The sequence below is a fragment of the Mauremys mutica genome, chromosome 22 (assembly GCF_020497125.1).
Source record: "Mauremys mutica isolate MM-2020 ecotype Southern chromosome 22, ASM2049712v1, whole genome shotgun sequence".
Classification (NCBI taxonomy): domain Eukaryota; kingdom Metazoa; phylum Chordata; order Testudines; family Geoemydidae; genus Mauremys; species Mauremys mutica.
The window spans coordinates 2,541,672-2,563,067 of record NC_059093.1 but is presented as its reverse complement, the minus strand read 5'-3'; the positions used below and the strand labels follow the sequence as shown (position 1 = coordinate 2,563,067).

Genomic DNA, 21,396 nt, shown 5'->3' with positions numbered 1-21,396 from the left:
GCCTGAGCAATATTTTTATACTCCTCCCTGGTGATTTGTCCAATCTTCCACTTCTTGTAAGCTTCTTTTTTGCGTTTAAGATCAGCAAGGATTTCACTGTTAAGCCAAGCTGGTCGCCTGCCATATTTACTATTCTTTCTACACATCGGGATGGTTTCTTCCTGCAACCTCAATAAGGATTCTTTAAAATACAGCCAGCTCTCCTGGACTCCTTTGCCCCTCATGTTATTTTCCCAGGGGATCCTGCCCATCAGCTCCCTGAGGGAGTCAAAGTGTGCTTTTCTGAAGTCCAGGGTCTGTATTCTGCTGCTTTCCTTTTTTCCCAGGTCAGGATCCTGAACTTGACCATCTCACGGTCACTGCCTCCCAGGTTCCCATCCACTTTTGCTTCCCCTACTAACTCTTCTCTGTTTGTGAGCAGCAGGTCAAGAAGAGCTCTGCCCCTAGTTGGTTCCTCCAGCACTTGCACCAGGAAATTGTCCCCTACACTTTCCAGAAACTTCCTGGATTGTCTGTGCACCACTGTATTGCTCTCCCAGCAGATATCAGGGTGATTAAAGTGTCCCATGAGAACCAGGGCCTGTGATCTAGTAACTTCTGCTAGTTGCCGGAAGAAAGCCTCGTCCACCTCATCCCCCTGGTCTGGTGGTCTATAGTAGACTCCCACCACGACATCACCCTTGTTGCTCACACTTCTAAACTTAATCCAGAGACTCTCAGGTTTTTCTGCAGTTTCATACTGGAGCTCTGAGCAGTCATATTGCTCTCTTACATACAATGGAACTCCCCCACCTTTTCTGCCCTGCCTGTCCTTCCTGAACAGTTTATATCCATCCATGACAGTACTCCAGTCATGTGAGTTATCCCACCAAGTCTTTGTTATTCCAATCACATCACAGTTCCTTGACTGTGCCAGGACTTCCAGTTCTCCCTGCTTGTTTCCCAGGCTTCTAACATTTGTGTATAGGCACTTTTAGATAACTCACTGATTGTCCCGCTTTCTCGGTCTGAGACAGGAGTCCTCCCCTCTTGCACTCTCCTGCTCGTGCTTCCTCCCGGTATCCCATTTCCCCACTTACCTCAGGGCTTTCGATTCCTTCCCCCGGTGAACCTAGTTTAAAGCCCTCCTCACTAGGTTAGCCAGCCTGCTTGCGAAGATGCTCTTCCCTCTCTTTGTTAGGTGGAGCCCAAGAGTTGATTGGCTTGTGGCATATGAAGATTGCTAAACAGTTACAACTCTAAGCAAAAACCCATGATGCTGCTCATGCATGATCTCTTTGTGTGACTGTCTTGCAGTATATTTTACCAGCCTGGAAGTCAGAATGCTGAAAAATTATCTATTAGATGGAGCTGAATCACTAACAGTGTTACTGTTGCTCATACTATTTAGAAACAATCATGATGACCAGGTAAGTACTTCGAACAGAGATTTGGAGATTTTAATATTTAAATCCATTGTAACTTTAAAAAAAAATAACCCAGATGTTTTGCCAAGGTCAGAATTCACTTTTAATCTCAACTTGCCAAAGTGCACTGCTGCCCTGTTAATCCTTTAATAGCAACGCAGCTTTACTTGTCCAGGAAGCATTAAAGCGTTCTTGTTTGCAAGTGGGATGTTTGCAACTCATGCAAGAGTTTCAGAGGCAGACTATATCTGCACATCTTCAAAAGGTCTCCATCTTGCCATGCACATATTTGACCTGCTTTCCTCTCATCCTGCTGTCAGGCTGTACACTTGGCTCAGAGACTCTGTTGCCATGGTGAAAGCTCTGACACATTTACTTAGTTTTCTCACAGATTTCCTGCCGTATTGTGAGCTACTGAAGTACAGCACCCCACTGTAGATCACTAGGGCATAGAGGCACAAGAATTCTCACGGTCAGATGTGACTTAGCCATATGCTCTTTTCCAGCACCTTCCATTTCCACACTGCGGGAGCTGTAGTCCCAGCTACACCAATTAATGTCACAACTTGTCCTGTCTACGTTAGGATTTTACACACGTCATCTCTCTCATTGTAAAAACACTCATTTTTCCTAGCACTGATATGGTTGTGGGCTTTTGAAAATGTTACCCTGCATCCTTAAGTTAAAGGCAGCTGGTTTGCAAATGAATGTATTCACTTGGGCAGTCACTGGAAGTGTTTGACCACACTACAGAGCTGCTGCAAGGCCGCCCCCGTCAAGCATTTGGGGAAGGGTGGGAGGCAGGCTACAATCGCGATTAGTGTATTGAATAAAATACCTAAGAAGAGGAGAGAAGTCCATTATCGGAGTCTAATCTTTTAACGGTTTACTTTTCATGAAGTGTCCAGAGCACATGAAAGGTGCTTGAAATAAATCTCAGGTCTAGAACCAATTTGCAGAGTCCCTCAAAAGGATTTACTTTCATGGTTGTGTATAAGTCAAGAAAAACATAGGCATCACCTTGCTATAGGTATATTTTTGAAAAGGAAAGGAAAGGAATGTTCACTGTGCTTTTTAGCAGGAAATGAAACAAAGTTTTGCCTACTTTGGAATGAAAATAATTCATATCTGACCTCCTGATTTTGGGTGCAACACTGATAATTGAATTCTTGCTGCTGACCTCTCAAACCTTAGAAGCTGAGAGTCCCCTACTATCATGCACGTTTTCATATCATTGTCCCTTCACTCAAGCGGACACAGTATGGAGACATGCAAGATCCCTGACTACTGTAACAGAGCAGGATTTTTGTGAATTTTGATCCTTTGTCCACAAGTAGAGGACAGCATGTTGCCACATATCCACAAAGTGCGTAGTAACTGTAGGCCTACCATCCTTCAGAACACTTTAAACAAAGGCACTAGCAGCTGTCTCCTATTCCTTCTTCCTCCCCAGTTCAGTGGGCAACTTTAGTAAATCCCTTAGTCTAGCTCAAGAGAAAGGGCTCAGCATGTTATGACCAGCCAAGTCCTGAGGACAACCAGACATTATTTGCAGAGGACATTTGATTTTTTTTTTGCTTCCCCACCTTGTCTCAAACAGCTGTGAAGACTAAGTTGGAGTTTTCAGATACTGACAGAGTAATTTATAAAATTGGCGTAGTGCATGCTCTGATTTATCCTTCACATTTTTCCGGGTGGTTCTGGTTGTTTAGAGTTGAGCACATTGGTGGGGAGAATGGTGTACACGTACGAGCCTTGACTGCAACCACAATAAAGTTTGGATGAACAATCAGTGTACTTCCCTGGGAAAGTTGCCATTTTGAGTACATTTCATTTGTTTTCCCAGGTCTCCTCTAAAAGCTATTTAAAGAGAATGAGTAATTTGTTATTCATTTAATTCATTCCACACTATCACGTGGGCATCCAGAGCAGGTCTGAAAGGTTACAGGCTATAATCTTCCGTCTTCTAATATCTCCCCTAAACAGTGGCATTTTCTATTCAGCTAAACTAGGGCACTTCCCAATCTCCACCTATATGGGTCACTCCACTTTATACTCCATTGGCCCAATAAGTTTTATCCCCTGAACCAAACTGGAATAAGCAGCACATTTACAACTAACACATTTGAAAAAGTGAGGTTACACGCAGGACCCACATGTCTGGCAAATGACTAACTGCAGAAGCAGCTGAGTGGGAAAATACCTACATTCAGACTTCACTATGCTTTTAATTATGAATTGGTATTCTTAGCTAAACTGAAAAAAAATAATATTCTGTTCTGACTGAACAAAAGTTTCCCCATACAAGTCAGCCAGTGTGAGAGAAGGTACACCCCCTGCTTCTCTACAAGGGCCAGGGTTTCTCCAGAGGACATAGAACACCCAAACAGCAGGGAATGTTATGTAGGTAACTATTACTTTAATTCCTCCCATCAATTTAGTATGATTGGAAGTAAATTACTAGCAGCTGAATTAACTGGCAAAGAACTGAAAGTCAAAGATTTATCTGGAACACCCAAAGGAGCTTTAGTGCAAAACCCTTGAAGTCAAAGATTAATTCTGCACTGAGAATCAGCAATGAACTTGACTTTTCAAACCATGATCTCACTGGCAACCAATAAATCGCTATATATTAGTGAAAACTGGCTACTTCAGACAGAATGCTTGAGATGCAACAGGCAGGCTCTGTGCACTGCTAATAATGGATTTCACTATAGCCACCGGTCATAACAGACTTGCATTTGTATGAAATTTGTTTATTAGTGCAGAGTAAAATGGCACTGTGTACACTAACCAAACTTACAGGAAAAGATCTACCACCTCAAAGTAGCTACAGGGAGTTGTTACCAGCCTCAGAAAGCAAGAAACCAAGGTCCAATGTGAAATGTACCCCAGAAGAACACTATTCTGTTCATGTCACCTTGTTATGACAAGATAACCCAGTATAACTCAAGTGGTATTTTATCCATTCAGTTTTGATCTGGGAAAGGCCAATATGATTCTCTATAGCAGCCCTAAGAGTGTCAGCATGCTATTTGGCAAGTGTGAAAAAGCTTATTTGTAATTCACTAATGTCTCTAGCTACTCAAGTCCAAGAGATTCCATGCATACCACCAAGGTCAATATTTATCAATAACTCTCCAGTCTAGATGATAACCACTTGCAAGATTCTAGTACAAGGATTTCCTTCAAGTGTAATATCTTAAGAGGAAAAGTTAAGTGCTGAGACCAAGACTTCATCTTTAGTTAGTTAACACTACTGCCTTGGACTTAATGTTGCACTAATCTAAAATTTAAGTGCACACAGAATTATGCAGTTAAGGTAACTGGCCAAAAGTAGATTTTTCCTAGAGCAAAGGCACTTAAGGACCCAAATTAGAGTTCAATGCCTCACTATACAAAGCACAGAAATAAAGACAGTTCCTGCCCCAGAGAACTTAATTGATCAGTCTCACGCTACATACCTGCAAGCCTTTACTTAGATGCACCGTATCTGAACAGATTTTTGCTTTAACAGCCACAAATAAGGATCCACTGCAATTTAGCATATTATCTTATCAAACTTTTATACTTAGCCTTAATTACACACAGCTAACAAGATCTTCACTTGTAAGCTAAGTCTTCAACATGCTTTGAAGGAATAAACTAATATACTTAGGTTCAGGTGGAATTTGAGTTTTGGTGGTTTCAATTCAGCTGCTTTTGGCAGTCTATTGAGAAGTTTAAGTCTTAAATATATTGCCATCTCTAGAGGTACTACAAACACACATGGAAAAAGGCTGATGAGCCAGAACAGGATTCCAGTGAACCTAGTTCCTCAAAAGCTGGTGAGGAGGGAGAAAATTTGGGAGCATTTCCGTCTAGAAGACTGCCATGTTTTTTACACATCACTGAACTCTAATGACAATCCTTTGCCAGTCACACACACACAATGAAAATGTTACTGTTCCTTCAATGCTGCTCGCTGTTATACCAACTGACAACACTACATCACACAGAGTTCTCAGGGAATATGAAAGAAAGACAAAACCAGACGGTTCAGTATTTAAACACCCTAACAGGACCGAATGAAGAGAAACTGTTCTAAGCAATGGGGAACCTTGATGCAGGGAACTGGTTTTTACAGGAGACTTCCTACATAACTGCATAACCTTTAGAAATGTTATAGAGCTACTGACATGCTTAAATATGATGCAAACAGGGCTAAGCTTGCTAGGAAAAACATCTGAAGGGGACATGAAGCGCTCGACAGTATAGGGCTGTTTGTGTGTAAGTGTAAATATATACGTAGAAGGTAATGCTCAAGTCTCAAAACCCATATTTTAATGGAGGCACCTTGGTACAATTTTTCAACCCCACAGTCTTATTCCCATTAATATCAAGCCATGTGTTGCCCTAATTGAGCATGGACAATTGTTGGGGCCCGGCTTTGTCAAATCACTTAAGCCCTAGCTTCAGTCTCTCAGTTGCATACTGGCATCCTATGCAAATTCTCCCTCCCACCCTCACCCACATCTCCAAAATTTGATAAATACACAATAATGTACTAGAATTACATCAGGTGCTTTAAGAAACTGAAGGCAAAGCTTCCAAGTGGTAAACCATATACAAAGACAGCCAAAATTGAGAGATTCAAATGTTTTGTGAAGAGACCGATTAGATCAACTGTTAGTAGCCAAGATGCTTTTGGTTGTATAATATCGAAATAAGAGACTGTCTAGAATGGCTCAGAGCAGTAAGCTCAGTCATCTACAAATCAGTTGACTCATCCCCAGATTGGATCCCATGAACTTCTTCCATTGTTTTTAAACAGTTCCACAAAAGCTAACTCTGAGATCTTGAAGCTGCCAAGATGATTAGTCACTGAAATGTTATTTCTCATCGGGTGCATGCATGTGTTTCTTACAGTAGGGATTCTTAGGAATTCTTGGCTCCCAGCTTTTTGTGGGGTGGCTTTAAATCAGTGAAGCATTTGGTGCTGAAGATAAGTTGCACAGATTTTTTAACCCAAAGCAGGTAAGTCACTCTGAGCCAAACACAGTTAATGGTGCTTTTTATGCACTATGGTGGTGTGATACTGCTGAACAACTATACCTAGGATTTTGGTTCCAAATCTTGTTGATCAAAAATATAAAGCGAGTCACCCTATTTGCATACCTAAGATTGCCAATTAGTTACCATGGCTACCAGGAGCTTGGTTTTGAACTATCCTTACACAGAAGCAGGCAGCAGCGCTACCTAACCCTGGTTTGAGTTCAGACTAGCCATTGCCTTGGTTTCCCCTCCTTGGGCACGCCTATGTCTTTGACATGCTTGACACATAAGCCCTTCTTGGGATCTGGGTTTAACAATGAAGTTCAAAAGGAAACAAACACTCACCCCAGACTTCCTAGCTGGCTCACAACTTTTGATGCAAAGTTCTCGTCCTGTTCCTGCTGAGACTTTCCTTTCCACACTCCATCCTTACTAGTCAACTCCTACTCTCTGCCAGTTGGCACCCGCAGGTCCTCTGCCTGAAAGCTAATGCAAAGCAGCACTCTCCCATCCTGCTTGGTCAGAAGAATGGGGATCTTAAGGTGCCAGGCATATTATCAGCATAGAAAGAATATCCTCAGTCCTTAGTGCGTGCCCTCTTCTGTGACAATAAAAGTATTTTAAAGAAAAAATAGTGCCACAGTATTCAACTCAGAACAGCAAAGCCGAACACTATATCCAGAATTGCTGGATTAGGAAAAAGTTAACAGCTTTCCAATTAAATTTTAAATCAAATACCACCACAGTACCATATACTGGGTTACAGCTAGCTGAGCAAGTGCGTAGCTGATCTACTAATAATTCCCAGCATGAATTTTCATTACAGAATACATAAAGGAGGAAGTTCCAACAGTAAAAGTGAAGTATGCACGCTGTATGTTAAAAGTTCTTCAATTCAACAGTATTTAGCTACTCTAGCCTAGCACAGTTATGTCTTAATGGAGAGCCCATAGCCATATATTGGTTCTTTGGCTCGTTTCAGTCAATCCAAGCTGTCCTGGGATATCCTGTCCATCCTCACTGTTTGATTAGTACTGACTAGTGAAATGAAGCCATTTCTTCCCCCATTTCCCCGAGATGCAGCCAACTTTGTGCTATATTTGAGCACAAACTGGGTAAATTCCATTTGGTGTGGGGGTTTGTGTGTTTGTATGATTTGACTATGAAATTTAGCTGAGGCCACATAATTCCCTTTGATGACCATTCGACAGAATGAGAGGTTTCTCCTCAACTATAGAGACATAGAAGTCAATTACCAGAAATATCCCAATGACTAACAATGAATCATAGTCCTTCAGGGGTTTCTTCACTTGAGTGTTAATGCAGCATATTAATCCTCTGGACTAGCATCGAGGCCTAGTCTGTAATCCATTGCACTTGTCTATTAACTAGATCATTTTAAAACCAATTCATATGAAGTTGGTGTTGCTGAATTGACATAAACAAGGGTTAAACTGATTGAGTATCCACATTAGAAGTTTGCACTAGTGTAACAGGAGAGTTTTAAAAATCATCTATTTAAACCACTGCACTTTTTCATACAGACAAGGCCTAAGCACATCAGTGGCAATTTTTATCTCTGTGGTACAGAAACTTGTGATTTTAATATCAATGATTTGGGGAGCAATGAAGTCACACCAAGCTCCATCCACACACAGTGTTCATTCTGGATAAACAAGCAGGCATTCTGTAAGAGCAATTTGGAAGAGAATGCTGTTTAAAATGATGTCCCCACCAACATGTCAACTTGCTACAGTTCCTACAATCAAGTCAAGACACTAGTGAACAGACTTTCACTGCCTTCTGTGATTTATCTGCCCCGTGAGAATTCTAATCAGAGTTCTGACATGCTAACATTTGAGTGGGGTGATGTGGCTTAACAAATATGCTTAAGCAGTCTTGCAAAAACAAAATTTTGCTGCAGATAGTAAATTTAGTTTTTTCATGATTTTGGCAAGGATAAGAGAAGAGAGGAGTGTTTGGGCTAGCAAGTTTACAGAACAGTTGTACAAGGTTGCAGTAGTGTGTGTGTTTCTTGCTGTTAGAGATTTTTCCACAGATTCTCACAGTAGTCTAATCTTCCCTTAAAAAGTTGGTATTTACACAGGTACTTCCTATTAGTGCTATTTCTCCACCATGAGGAGGGAGTCGTAAAGACCCAATGCCATATATCTGTGCCACTAGGGAGAAGACAAAAAACAGTGGCTTACACGGAGTATATTGTCACTTAGCCCAGTACTAAGAAGTAAGACACTAGCCCATTAGGACACTAGTCATCACAGTACCTGCTTTTTTCCCCTCAGGGAGGCTATTTTTCTACCTAGCCTATGAAATAGAACTTTGAACCGTCAGTTATTCTCTTTACACACACAGCCTTCCTGCCTCTGGGCGCACAGCTCCAAAGCCTCAACAGAATAAAAAGGCAAACCCACAAAAGCCTCGTAGGGAAATGCTTTCAATGAAAACATGATACTCTAAGAGAACCCCTCACCCCAAATCTTCTGTTCCTTTTCAGCAAAGCTCATCTAGCCACTAGTGCCATCTTATCTCACATGGCTAGGCCACAGGTGTTTTATAAGCTGGGAAGGGAATGCCTTAAGGGTAACAAGTAAACAAGACATAACCTTGCCTAACAAGCTGCCAGTGACAAGCTGGGAGAGCAGACTGCCTGAAAGCCATGCTTGATTAGACTATTATCCCCTCCAAAAAATGCTAAGCAAGCACTAGGTTCTTTAGACCAGGAAGGCCAATTCATAAAATTCCAAATGAGAAAGTTAGAGCTCTATCAGCTGGTACTGATACACAAATCCTGTTCTCAAGGTCTTCAGTGTAAGCTGTCACCAGGACAGAGCCTGCTACACAGGGTCTCATGCTCAGCAGTGTATATGCATTAATCTGTTGGCTATTTGTAAATTCCTTCATATAGCTCAGAAATGTCTAGTGAAATGCTAGATGCCATTAATCCAGCATGCAATCAGTTGGTACTATCTACATTACATTTAATGCACCTCACACACACACACACACCCTACTGGTGCACAGGAAGAGAGCACTAGCAGCTGTCAATGGAAGTGAAGACAGTAAATATGCTGGACCAGAAGACTCTTTCCTTTTCTTAGGAATTCACTAAGCCTGGATATTCAATGGCTGAAATACAGTGGCTCTTTTGGAACATATAAGCAGCAAAATCGGCACCATGTGAGCAACATTATACTGCATGCCAGAGGAATTATTTGTGATTCACAATTAATCAGGGTTGCTTATGTTTGAGAGAAAAAAAAGCAGAAAAAATTTGCACTAATGGGTATTGATGAAAGGGAAAGTGACTAACAAGGTTACCATATTAGCTCCTCACATAGTTCAGTATGAAGCTAATGGCAAGAGCATTAACCTATTTCTGTTTGACACGATACAGAGTGATTGGTGAATCACAGCATACTGATCCCAGTAGAATACCCCTCCACGATCATAACACGAAGTGCCCTGAGCAGAGGCTTTGGGGTTACCCTATGCCCACACTTCTCACGGACATGCTCAAGACGGGGAACGACTGGGTTGAGCAAGGAGCAGCCTTCACTCCCCACCAGTAGCCCCTCTGAGAGCAGCTTTACATTCCACCTTTTACGGAAAAAAAGAATCCAGGCAAGAATCACTGTGTCTCCCTGAGCCTTTCACATTCAGGAGCTACAGTGCCACAGTCATAGAAGCAGGCCCTTTCCATGGCAGCCCACTCCCACTCCCAGCTGAGTCAGCCAGCCAGTTCTCATACTGCCTTTTAAGTGCTGTGGAGCCACTTCTGTCTGAATTCAATGCCAGATTCATTTCTTTGCCTCAAAGTTACTCATGTATAGGTCTAAGTCTAGAATCTAATTAAGCTATGTCTTCGATAGGCTACAAAGGAAGGAAAGTGTTATTTCTATTGCAAATATTTGGGAGGCATTCCAATTCGACAATGAGGGGCATCACAGAAGTAAATAGAAGAATGCACACATCAGTTCACCACTAGCATTTCCACTACTCTCCCAGCTTCTGTACCTGAAACAGCATGTCTATGTCACGCCAAGGCATTAAATTTACCCTGAAACCACCATATTTTGTATCTCAGATAGAATTTTTGTTATGGACAGTGTGAAACTTCTGTACTCTAGGTAAACAATGCTTGAATTAGTGATCCTTTTACCTAAAAAGAGTCAGACCTGCTCTGGGCTCTGCATGTTATCTAGTTCTATGAACCCAAGAATATACCTATTTAGCTGGCAGGAACAGAGTATGGTCTAGTAGATCAAACACTTGACTGGAAGCCAGGAACTCCTGACACGGAGTCCTTCCATGGCCTTGGACAAGCCACTTATCCCATGTTGGGGGAAACTGAGGCAAAATGTAACACCTAACTCTCACTGGTGTTTGAAAAACCCAGTAAGTGCATCACAATGGATTGTGAACTCATGGTAACATCTCAGTTTACAGAGAGGGCTTGACATCTATAGTGATGAGTTCCTTGTTAAAAACAAAAAGTCAGAAACTGCTCGATAGCCTGTAGTTATATGTCCTCATAGAAGAGTTGGAGTAGATCACTGCATGCTGCAGCTGACAAAAAGGAGCAAAACAGGTGCAAAATGCTTTCAGGACTATAACATCTCGACTGTTGTGAAGACAGATTTTAGAATAATACACTAAGCTTTACTACATTAACCTGAATATAAGGGAAGGTGAAGGTAGATGTGCCACAGTATATACAGTCATCTCTATCAGCAAACTCTTATGAAAGAACATGGCATTAAAAACAACTCCAGTGTCTGACCAGAGTTAGAATACTAATAAAGTCACTTGGATGATTTATAAATGGAAATTGTGCAGCGAACAATCCATCCAATAGGTCACTTGGAGGATTTTTAAAACAAAAAACAAAGACCGACTCTTGTGAAACACCAGAACACTGACAGAGGAAGGGAGGACAGGAGGCAGGAAATAGAGATGGAGAGATGTAGCAAGATATCCTGCAGGTGCCCAATTAATCCTAGTCAGAGAAACAACTCCAGTTCCTGTCCAGCCAAAAGAATAGCTCTGTTTTACAGCATACTAGATTCCAAGTTTGCATAACAGGGCCTGAAAGTAAGTTGCTGGCTTAGTTAATACATAAGCTGTCAAGCTATGCCTTTTTATTTAGGCAATTCCTGTAGGGATAAGTATGACCCCAAGCATCCTGCCCTTTAGAATGATTAATGTTTCCTTTCACAAGTGTCCCCAAAATTACTGACCCATATTTAAATTGTGAAATTCAGTTGTGTAAACTACAGTCTTGTGTCAGCAAGACATACCAGACCATTGTTGTGAAGTATACAGAATGTGGGAACATACTGGCTATGTAAATAAAAATATGTCCTAGTCAGTTTCAAAATGGCTACAAATTATAATACTCAACCTAAGTCAGTGGCTCAACCAGCGGTACCTGTACCCTGGAGCGTACCGCAGATGTCTTCCAGGGGGTACATCAACTCATCTAGCTATTTGCCTAGTTTGACAACAGGCTACATAAAAAGCACTAGTGGAGTCAGTACAAACTAAAATGTCATACAGACAATGACTTGTTTATACTGATCTATGTACTGTACACTGAAATGTAAGCACAATATTCATATTCCGATTTTATAATTATATCATACAAATGAGAAAGTAAGCCATTGTTCAGTAATAGTGTGCTGTGTCACTTCTGTATTTTAATGTCTGATTTTGCAAGCAAGTAGTTTGTAAGCGAGATGAAACTTGTGGGTACGCAAGACAAATCGGATTCCTGAAAGGGGTACAGTAGTTTGGAAAGGTTGAGTGCCACTGACCTAAGCAATGTGTTATGAGTTTTTTGTTTATTTCTTTTTTCAGGTGGGAAGGGAAGGGGGATCTACAGTGTTTAAATCAAGACATGCCCAGGTGTCACATCAAAGTCATCTGAACTTGCAGAATATCTACACCAGACAGAAAAAGAATCAAACATCTCAGATCAACAGGTAATCTCTAAATTCACACAATGGTAAAAAACTTTGAACTGTACCAAGCAGGTTAATCATCATAATTTAGAAGCTATCAACATTTGCTGTGATTACTTTTGGAAGGGCACAGTTCCAGTTTGAGTGTCTCTGAAGATATAAACTAAGCTTCTTCCAATGAGAAGTTAGAGCATCAAATTTGTTAAGCAATTTGATTCGGCTGCTAAATTTTAACATTGCACTATCCTTCTGTGCAACTGCTAAGGGAAGATTATCGGTGGAAGGGGCTGCTGGCATTGACTAACTGTACTATGCTTGAGTTTCATGATCGACAATGTTTTAGTTACTTTATTAAACAAGGCGATTTCTTTCGTTTTCCCTCTCTGCTTCTCAGAAAGAGGTGAGTTTTGAAGTAAACAAGATTTTCAGAACCCAGTTTCCTGGAGCTGAAAGTTCTCAGTTTCCAGTTAGAGAAGGAAAATCTGCTCCACATCTATTGGAGGAGAACTTGAAAAATACATAAGCTGCCACTATAATTTCTCTCTTTGGGTTTAAGGATTGGAAGCATCTAACATCTATCACTATACCATGCAATATATACAATGTCTCCTATATGGAAGAGGACAATTAAGTTTACCAACTTCAAAATTACAGATGCAAGTGGCACAGGCCTTGACTTAGTGCAATGGCTTTTCATTAGTGGAGATTCAAGTTCAAGCCATTCTTAGGTCAATTGGTAGTCTCAATCCACGCACTACTAGCCACCTGGTCATAAATAGGCTGGTCAAAGGGTAAGTTTGTGTTCATCTTTTCACTACATCACAAGATCTTTAGCCATTCACATGCAATAAACCAACTCAGTGCTTCAATATTTCACAACCACCAGAATTAACAATGCTCAATACAAAGCCTGACTCAGCTAGGAATGCTGAAAACAGGAGCTCAGCTAATAATCCAAGGGCTGATTTCTAATCAAGATGCTCAGTTTTCAGCATTTAAAGCAGCTGAAGTGGCAGCATTCCTGCTTCTATCAGCAAGGTTCGGGAAGTGTAGTTTTTAATCACTGGGCAAGTAATGATCAAGCCATAAGGAATAAAAGCTGAAATGGAGACTAGCCCGCAGCATCTTGCAATTTAAGGCAGAGGCATCTCTGAATGTTGTAAATACTACATACACAAGTGCAGCTAATCCAGTACTAAAAGACACTGTAGCCATTAAATTACTTTAGATTAAACTTTAACAGCCTCTGGCAGACGGGTGTAAATCCAGAATTTAAGGAAACAGAGGAATTACTTTGTGGTTACACTAGTGTCACAGTAGGATCTGGCTCCTGAAATTGACATGACAATTAAAACGTGTGCAAGCCAAAAAATCCAGAGGCTGAGTTTCCCTTTCTGTCAAACTGCTGATCTAATGGACAGAAGCAAAGAAGAGATGGTCTGTGGTGGTAAGGACCTACCACCCTGCTGGACCAGCATGGCCCCTGATTAAGTTTCCATTAAGGTTTTTAGGACACTATTACTTCTACAGAGGATCCCACAGAGCACTGCGCTGTTGCCACTCCCAGCACGTACTGGCATATTCAGCACTAAAATCTGGAAGACAGAGGGTGGGGTACTAAAAATGACAATATGATACTTTTATTAGTTGCCGGAACGTAACTTCTGATAGGAAAATAAGTGATATACCCATCAGCTAATCTGTACCTCAGAATGACCTGCCTGCATATGTTTCTTCCTCTGTTTTATTCTTTACAGTTTATGGTATAGTCCTGGAAGAAGAAAACTTTTCTTTAAAAAAAAAAAAAAAACAATAGGGAAAGATTTGTCTTTAAACTGAAACATAAGTATTGCCCTTTATTAAGTTAGCCAATAACCTCTCCTTTCCAAAAGAGTCAGCTCTTCTTTCAGGTTTATCCATGTGAAATTAATTAAATAAGAGTCAGAATCAAAGCAGTCCCATGACATTCAAAAAGAAAAACTCGTCAGGATGCTATTTTCACTCATGAAAACTGATGAAAGGTCTGTGGTGAAGAGGATGGCACCAATATCACAGAGACAAGGTGGGTGAGGTAATATCTTTTATTGGACCAACTTCTATTGGTGAGAGAGACAAACTTTCAAGCTTACACAGAGCTCTTCCTCAGGTAACAGTCATTCTGACTAAACCCAACACTAAGACAATGGCAACAGAGTTCAGAATCCACCATCCAACTGAGAAAGCGCATTTTCTGCAGCTTTTTTTGTTACCTGTGGCTGTACCAACAAGTCATATGCTAGACCAGGGATTCTCAAACTGGGGACCGTGACCCTCGGGGGTTGCAAGGTGGTTACTTGGGGGTCACAAGCTATCAGCTCTGTGGGAGTGACAACCCCAAGCCCCCATTAAATTGAATGACCGACCCCCCCCCCATTTTAATGTATAAGGGGGGTCACATTCAGAGGTTTGCTGTGTCAAAGGGGTTGTCAATACAAAAATTTGTATCATCAAGGCCTGGGAATGTTATATCAACAGATGCTAGCCCTAGCCATGTTGTTCAGAGCAACAACTTTTTCTAAAGTGGACACAGGCAGGAACGAGGAGCCAAAAATATGTATGACAAACACACAAAACAGGACATTTCACTGATTGGTGTCAGTGATATAGAGGATCAGGGTCTCACAAAACCTAGTATTGAGAAATGCTTTCACTGTTTGTTTGGTGTTTTTTGTTTAGTTTTAAATCAATAGTTTTTGTTTTGGATTTAAACTTCCCCCTGAAAAGTTTGGAATTCAAACAGTGCAGCAAAAGAACCAGAAAGTGAAAGTGACCAATACATTTTCACTGTCCAAGAAGAACAGTGCCATTAAGAAATGCAGAATGTGAACAGCATAGCTGGTGAATGATAGAATTTTAGAACCTTTCAGTTCAAGAATTTTGATTCTCCATCTACCTGCACAATCTGATTTTAACCCTTGAGCAAGCCCTTAAAACACAGCCAGAGACATTGTCCATCACTATGTTCTGAGCCACACTGCACAGAGAAACCTCGACACAAGTAACCAGTTGCACATGGAAGTTACTGCTAATGTAGTGCCGGGCTCCTGACATATCCATGTGCAGCAGCAGTTGCATAATAATAGTGCAGGATACTAAAACCCAGCAACTAGCAGGGTATGGCAGAGTCCGGAAGGCCCTGACCCACCCTGAGACCCAGCGAGGGGAGGGAGAAGAGTCCCACAATGCAGCCTTCGCACTGTGTCCGGGCAAGGGGTGGCAGAGAGGCACTAGGGCAAGTGGCTCGTGTTCCAGCTGCTGGAGATAAAGTTGGAGCCTGCAGAACTGAGAATTACAGCCCAGGCACGAGCCCCGCTCTGAGCCCAGGGGATGCCCAGCAGACACAGGGCCCGTCACAGCACCCACCCTCCCTGTGGGATTGGGGGGGGGGCAGCCCCCGGGGAACCCCGTGTGTACGGCTGTGCATGCTGCTGCTCCCCGTGGCACCCTGGGGGCTGCGGGTGACGGGAGGGGGAGCCGTGCTCTGACAGCAGCAAGACCGGGCCCCCTCCACCCCCGCGGTCACCCAGGTGACCAGCCCCATGCACGGCGCCCCCCCCCCCGACCTTATCCACATCACCCAGGTCCCCAGCACCCCAACGCCGGGCCCAGCCCCCCTTTACCCAGATCACCAGGCCAGCCCGCACCGTCCCACGACCCCCCAGTGCTCACGCCACCGGCCGCCCCCCCTCACCTTGGCCCGGGTCACCAGGTGGGTCGCCAGCTTCACCACGGCGAAGTTGCCCTTGCCGATGGTCCGCTCGATCTCGTAGTATCCGATGCGGGCGGGGCCCGGGGGCCGGGGTGGCGGCGGGGCCGGGGGCAGCCGGGCACCGGGGGCTGGAGGGGGGGCCCCCGCTCCGCCGCTCGCTGCAGCCGCCGCCGCCATCTTGTTGCGAGGAGCAGAAACTCCCCCCCCCTCCCGCCTCCTCCCGGGGCTGCGGCACCGCGTGAGCTCATCGGCACGGGGGCGGGGCCACCGCTGCCATGGCAACCACCGGGGGCGGGGCCCACTGACGCCAACAAAACGGCTACCGCTTCAATGCGTCACCCCGAGCGGAACACGGCATCGGCCGGGCCGGGGCGGAGCCTGCAACGGAGACGCGACGCGGGACGGGGCAATCCCTGGGGGAAGCCCCTCCGGGGAGTGAGAAGAAGCCCCCCCCTTTTCCGCGGCTAAGCGGGTCCCAGCGCAACGGGGCGCAGCCTCCGCTCCCACCTCAGGGCCCCTCAGTCCCGCTCCCCTTACTCCTCCCCTCCCTTACCCGCCTCAGCCCCCCCCCCGCACTGGGACACCCCCCCCGAAACGGGATCATCCCCTCATCCTTCTCCTGCACTGGGACACCCCCCTCAGGCCCCCCCGAAACGGGGTCATCCCCTCACCCCCCCCGCACTGGGACACCCCCCTCATCCGCTCCTTACCTCCCTCAACCCCCCCCGCACTAGGACACCCCCCTCAGCCCCCCCCAAAACGGGGTCATCCCCTCACCCCCCCCCGCACTGGGACACCTCCCTCAACCCCCCCCCGAAACGGGGTCATCCCCTCACCCCCCCCCCCGCACTGGGACACCCCCCTCATCCGCTCCTTACCTCCCCCACCCCCCCCCCCCCCGCACTGGGACATCTCCCTCATCCGCTCCTTACCTCCCTCACCCCCCCCCCCCGCACTGGGACATCTCCCTCATCCGCTCCTTACCTCCCTCACCCCCCCCCGCACTCGGACCCCCCCCTCAGCCCCCCCAAAACGGGGTCATCCCCTCCCCCCCCCCGCACTGGGACACCTCCCTCAACCCCCCCCCCGAAATGGGGTCATCCCCTCAACCCCCCCCGCACTGGGACATCTCCCTCATCTGCTCCTTACCCCCCTCAACCCCCCCCCCTGCACTGGGACACCCCCCTCAACCCCCCCCGAAACGGGGTCATCCCCTCGCCCCCCCGCACTGGGACACCTCCCTCATCTGCTCCTTACCTCCCTCAACCCCCCTCCGCACTGGGACACCCCCCTCACCCCCCCCCCGAAAGGGGGTCATCCCCTCAACCCCCCCCTGCACTGGGACACCCCCCTCACCCCCCCCAAAACGGGGTCATCCCCTCCCCCCCGCACTGGGACACCTCCCTCAACCCCCCCTGAAATGGGGACATCCCCTCAACCCCCCCTGCACTGGGACACCCCCCCTGAAAAGGGGACACAACCTCTCCTTACCCCCTTCAGCCCCCCTCAAAATGGAAACATCCCTTCCTTACCCCCTGCACTGGGACACCCCCCTCAGCCCCCTCCCCCTCCCACACTGGGACTCTCCAGTTCAGCCCATCCCCCTCCTCCTAGCCCCTGTATTGGGACATCCCCTCAGACTCCCCCCCCCCCCCCCCAAACGGGGACATCCCCTCCCCTTACCCCCTGCACTGGGACATCCCCTCAGTGCCCCCACCCCTGCATTGGGACTCTCCAGCTCAGCCCATCCCATCCCCTCCCCTTATCCCCTGCACTGGGACACCCCCCCCAAGATCCCCCCCGCACTGGGACTCTCCAGCTGAGCCCACCTCCAAATGGGAACATACCCCTACCCTCTGCATTGGGACCACCTCAGCCCCATTGAACTTAGAAGACCCCCTTTCTGAACTGGGACACACAGTGACCACATCACCACCCCCAGGATTGGAATCTCCCACCTCTGTGACAAATGCTGCCACTCAGAATCCTGGTAGGTGTGAAAGGGGTTGACTGGAGGAGGATGACCCTACTGTCCAACAGTAGGACAAGGAATTCAGGGACACCTCAATCTGCAGAGCCCAGGGTGTGTAAGGGGACAGGCACTGCAGATGCAAGAGGATCAAAGAGGGAGGAAGCAGCTTTAGGTAACTGGGACCAGAACTGGGGAATTGCTATAGTCCTACAGACTTTCTCTTTTTACCAGCACTGCATGTTATTAAGGAATTCTCTTCTAGTCAGCTTGTACCCATCATTGTGGTATCCAAATGCCTTACTAGACATGTAATATGTACAGTCAGGAGAGTGCACGTGGACAAGTTTAATGGTACCATTTGGTATGCAACAAATTATTCCATAGCCAATATGAATCATTGAGTGTGACACTCAAAGTGACAGACTTCAAAATTTTATTAAACACCTATCAGCCACAGGTAACTAATAGAGATGGGACTCAACGGTGAGGTCCAGGAGTAGCAGCCTTGTAAGAAATTCATGCGCATCTCAACTGCTGGAAATAGGGAGGATGTTGAGATTCCTACAATTCATGGACCCTGCTTGGGGCTCCATTTTTCAATCTTTATCTAGCCACTGTATGAGAAATTAGAATATACTAATCATCTTCCACCTGTTTGCAAGAAAGTTCTCTACCACTTCCCCTCTACGTTTTGAGTCTTCTTCTATAAATAGCTCTATCTTCTGCCTCTGGCATTGTCCATAGCTGATCCAACCAACAGCAGGATGAAGCTCATACCATACTTGACAGTTTCTGTGAACAGTACCTATGAAATTGACCAGCCTAGTTAGTTTCTCTGCAATTGCCATACTATCATCTCCTTCTCTTTGCAGTCAGGCTGCAGTTGCAATCATAAGGGCTAGAAACTTACATTTCTGCTGAATTTGCTGTCTTAGACTCTCATGCTCACCAGTTCCCACTGGTTAGCTCCCCTCTCACAAGAGAAGCCAGCACATACTGGCATATCTCTGGAGACATCTGCTAAATGCAGCTATAGTACCAGAAAAAGGATACAATTCCTAGGACTTAGTGTCTTTGTTTAAAATTTAAACTTTGCTACCAAGTTAAAAATATTCCAAAACTAGAGGATTTTCCCCATCCCATTATAATATGGGGACAAACCAGAATCCTGGATCCAAACATGCTTGACATTTGAGAAGTTTTCAGAAAAATCCCTAAAAATATTTTTTAAAAAGAGGATTCAAGGCACCAAATGTGACCCAAGAGCCTCAATCAAAGTAATACTTTAAAATAACTTCTGGGTGTAGGCAAAACATTCAGAGCTAAAATTGAGAACAGGACTTATACCAAGAATACCTATAGTACATTTGTGGTGTGCACCCCAACACCAAATATGTTTTACTTTTAGCTGTTTACCAGAACACAGGCACTAGAAAATGCAAGCTACCAGGAAGTCTACTTTTTCCAGAGAGAGGCAAGTACACAGTGTGTTTGTTTGATACACCCTCTCCTCTTGATTAAATATGTTCTGTCAGTAAAAGTTACTGCCAGTAGTACCAAATGTGCTTCCTAGCCAGCTTCTGTAGTCACAGACTATTCACATACATTAGCCTATTGTCCTATGTAGCTACAGTTGTGATTTTATTTTTGCCCTCTTACGTTTTAAAGAAAACTTTTAAAAAGCTGCCGGCACAAGAACTTTTGACAGTAGTGACCCCAGCTGGTAAAGCACAGCCAATTGCAACTACAGGATGCTCTGGCCAACAGGCTGTTCATTATAACATGAATATAATTTACAAGATCACATGCAATCTAGCATCCAAAGCTAATCCCTCCCCTTCGCTAGTCCCTCCACCCACATGCCGGTACTGACCACAGAGGTCCAGAAACTGTCCCAGAAAATTCTTATCTAAGATGCAATACTAGGATTTAAGCCAGACTTTCACTCTATTCCAGAAGGTTGAGACCATCAAGAAGGAAGGGAGTGGGTTTTGGTGGGATAGTTGCTCCAGCCTATCATGAAAATGCCAATCACTGAAATTGTCTCCTATCCATGTCGGTACTGATGCACATTGGTGCTGTTCGGCAGAAGCCATCATTGAGTGATCAGTGCACTACTTCAGCATTAATACTTCAGGCTCTTCACAGCAGCGCTAATAAAATTTACTAGATTATTCAGACTCTGTAGTAGCCACTAGCTTCAGATTTTTGTCCCCACGCTTCATCCCACCACCAAGAATTCTACAAAACAAGTTTTTAAATGGACTAGGTAACTTTTTAGAGCTCTGACAATGGGAACCCTACTACAAAATCCCCACCATCTGCAATTATAACAACTGACTTTCATGGTGGGATTCTGAGTGCTGAGGGAGCAGGAGATTTCAGGAGTGCCCAACACCTGCAGATTCTATGGAAATCAGTTGAAAGCACAGCTGCTCAACACTGCTGAAAACCAGGTCCATTGTGTTTATATTTATGGACTATTTGCCATGTTTTGTGCTCCACTGTTCTACTTATTTGTACAGGACTCTTCACTATGCCAAAGTCACTTCCTAGGTTGTGGGAGTTTTAGTGCTTATGAAGGAGTGACTACAAGAAGTACAACTCTGCCAGTTACTCTGGGCCCACAGCACTCCTGGTTATTTCTGTCCTCGGCTTCTCATGCAACTCTCACTGCATCTTATTCCCAAACTGCTCCATCTCCTTCTGTTGCACTTATAGTCCTCTTCTGTTCAGAAACTAAACTGCTCCAATTAATATCCTGGCTTTATGATGGGGAAAAGCCTCACTCCACATTACTCTGTCACTAATTCTTGCAGAACAGTGTTTTGTATTGCAGAATGTTCTAATAGGTTTGATACAATATAGCGTGGGTATTTGTCTAGTATCTTTCACTAAAGGCTGTGCAGCCTATTCCATTCAGTATATAGACTGAGACAAGAAAGCTACTTACTGTATTCTAGAAGCAGTTGTGCTAGAGGAAGGAAGGCCAGGGCTGGAGGAAGACAATAACAGATGAGACAGGGCACTGAGGCTCCAGAAGTAAAGTTCTATTAACAAGACTAGGTTTAATTGTTCAATGAGTTTAGATAATACAGAGGGGAATCTGTACAATGTGTCAAATTGACCATTGACATACATTTATTAGGCATTCAAGTCACATCAAGGCTGAATTCTAAAACATTCTTGTTGGTCTGAAAGTAGAAAAACCAAGGAAAGGTGGGGATATTGAGGGTGTAAAAGGAGACTGGATGG

General features: G+C 44.6%; 1 protein-coding gene across 6 annotated transcripts in view; it reads right to left on the bottom strand.

Annotated features, from left to right (window-relative positions):
- Nucleotides 1-16,543, bottom strand: part of SIK3 (SIK family kinase 3) — a 147,806-nt gene extending 131,263 nt beyond the window's left edge. For 2 of the 6 annotated variants that reach the window (XM_044996852.1, XM_044996855.1), the window contains exon 1: nucleotides 16,152-16,539. In XM_044996852.1, the coding sequence (XP_044852787.1) occupies nucleotides 16,152-16,346 (195 nt within the window). In that variant the 5' untranslated portion in view covers nucleotides 16,347-16,539. Of the gene's footprint in view, nucleotides 1-10,685; nucleotides 10,837-16,151 lie in introns of those variants that run through there. The other 4 variants (XM_044996857.1, XM_044996858.1, XM_044996853.1 and 1 more) reach the window with 3 other exon arrangements.
- Between the last annotated feature and the right edge of the window lie 4,853 nt (nucleotides 16,544-21,396).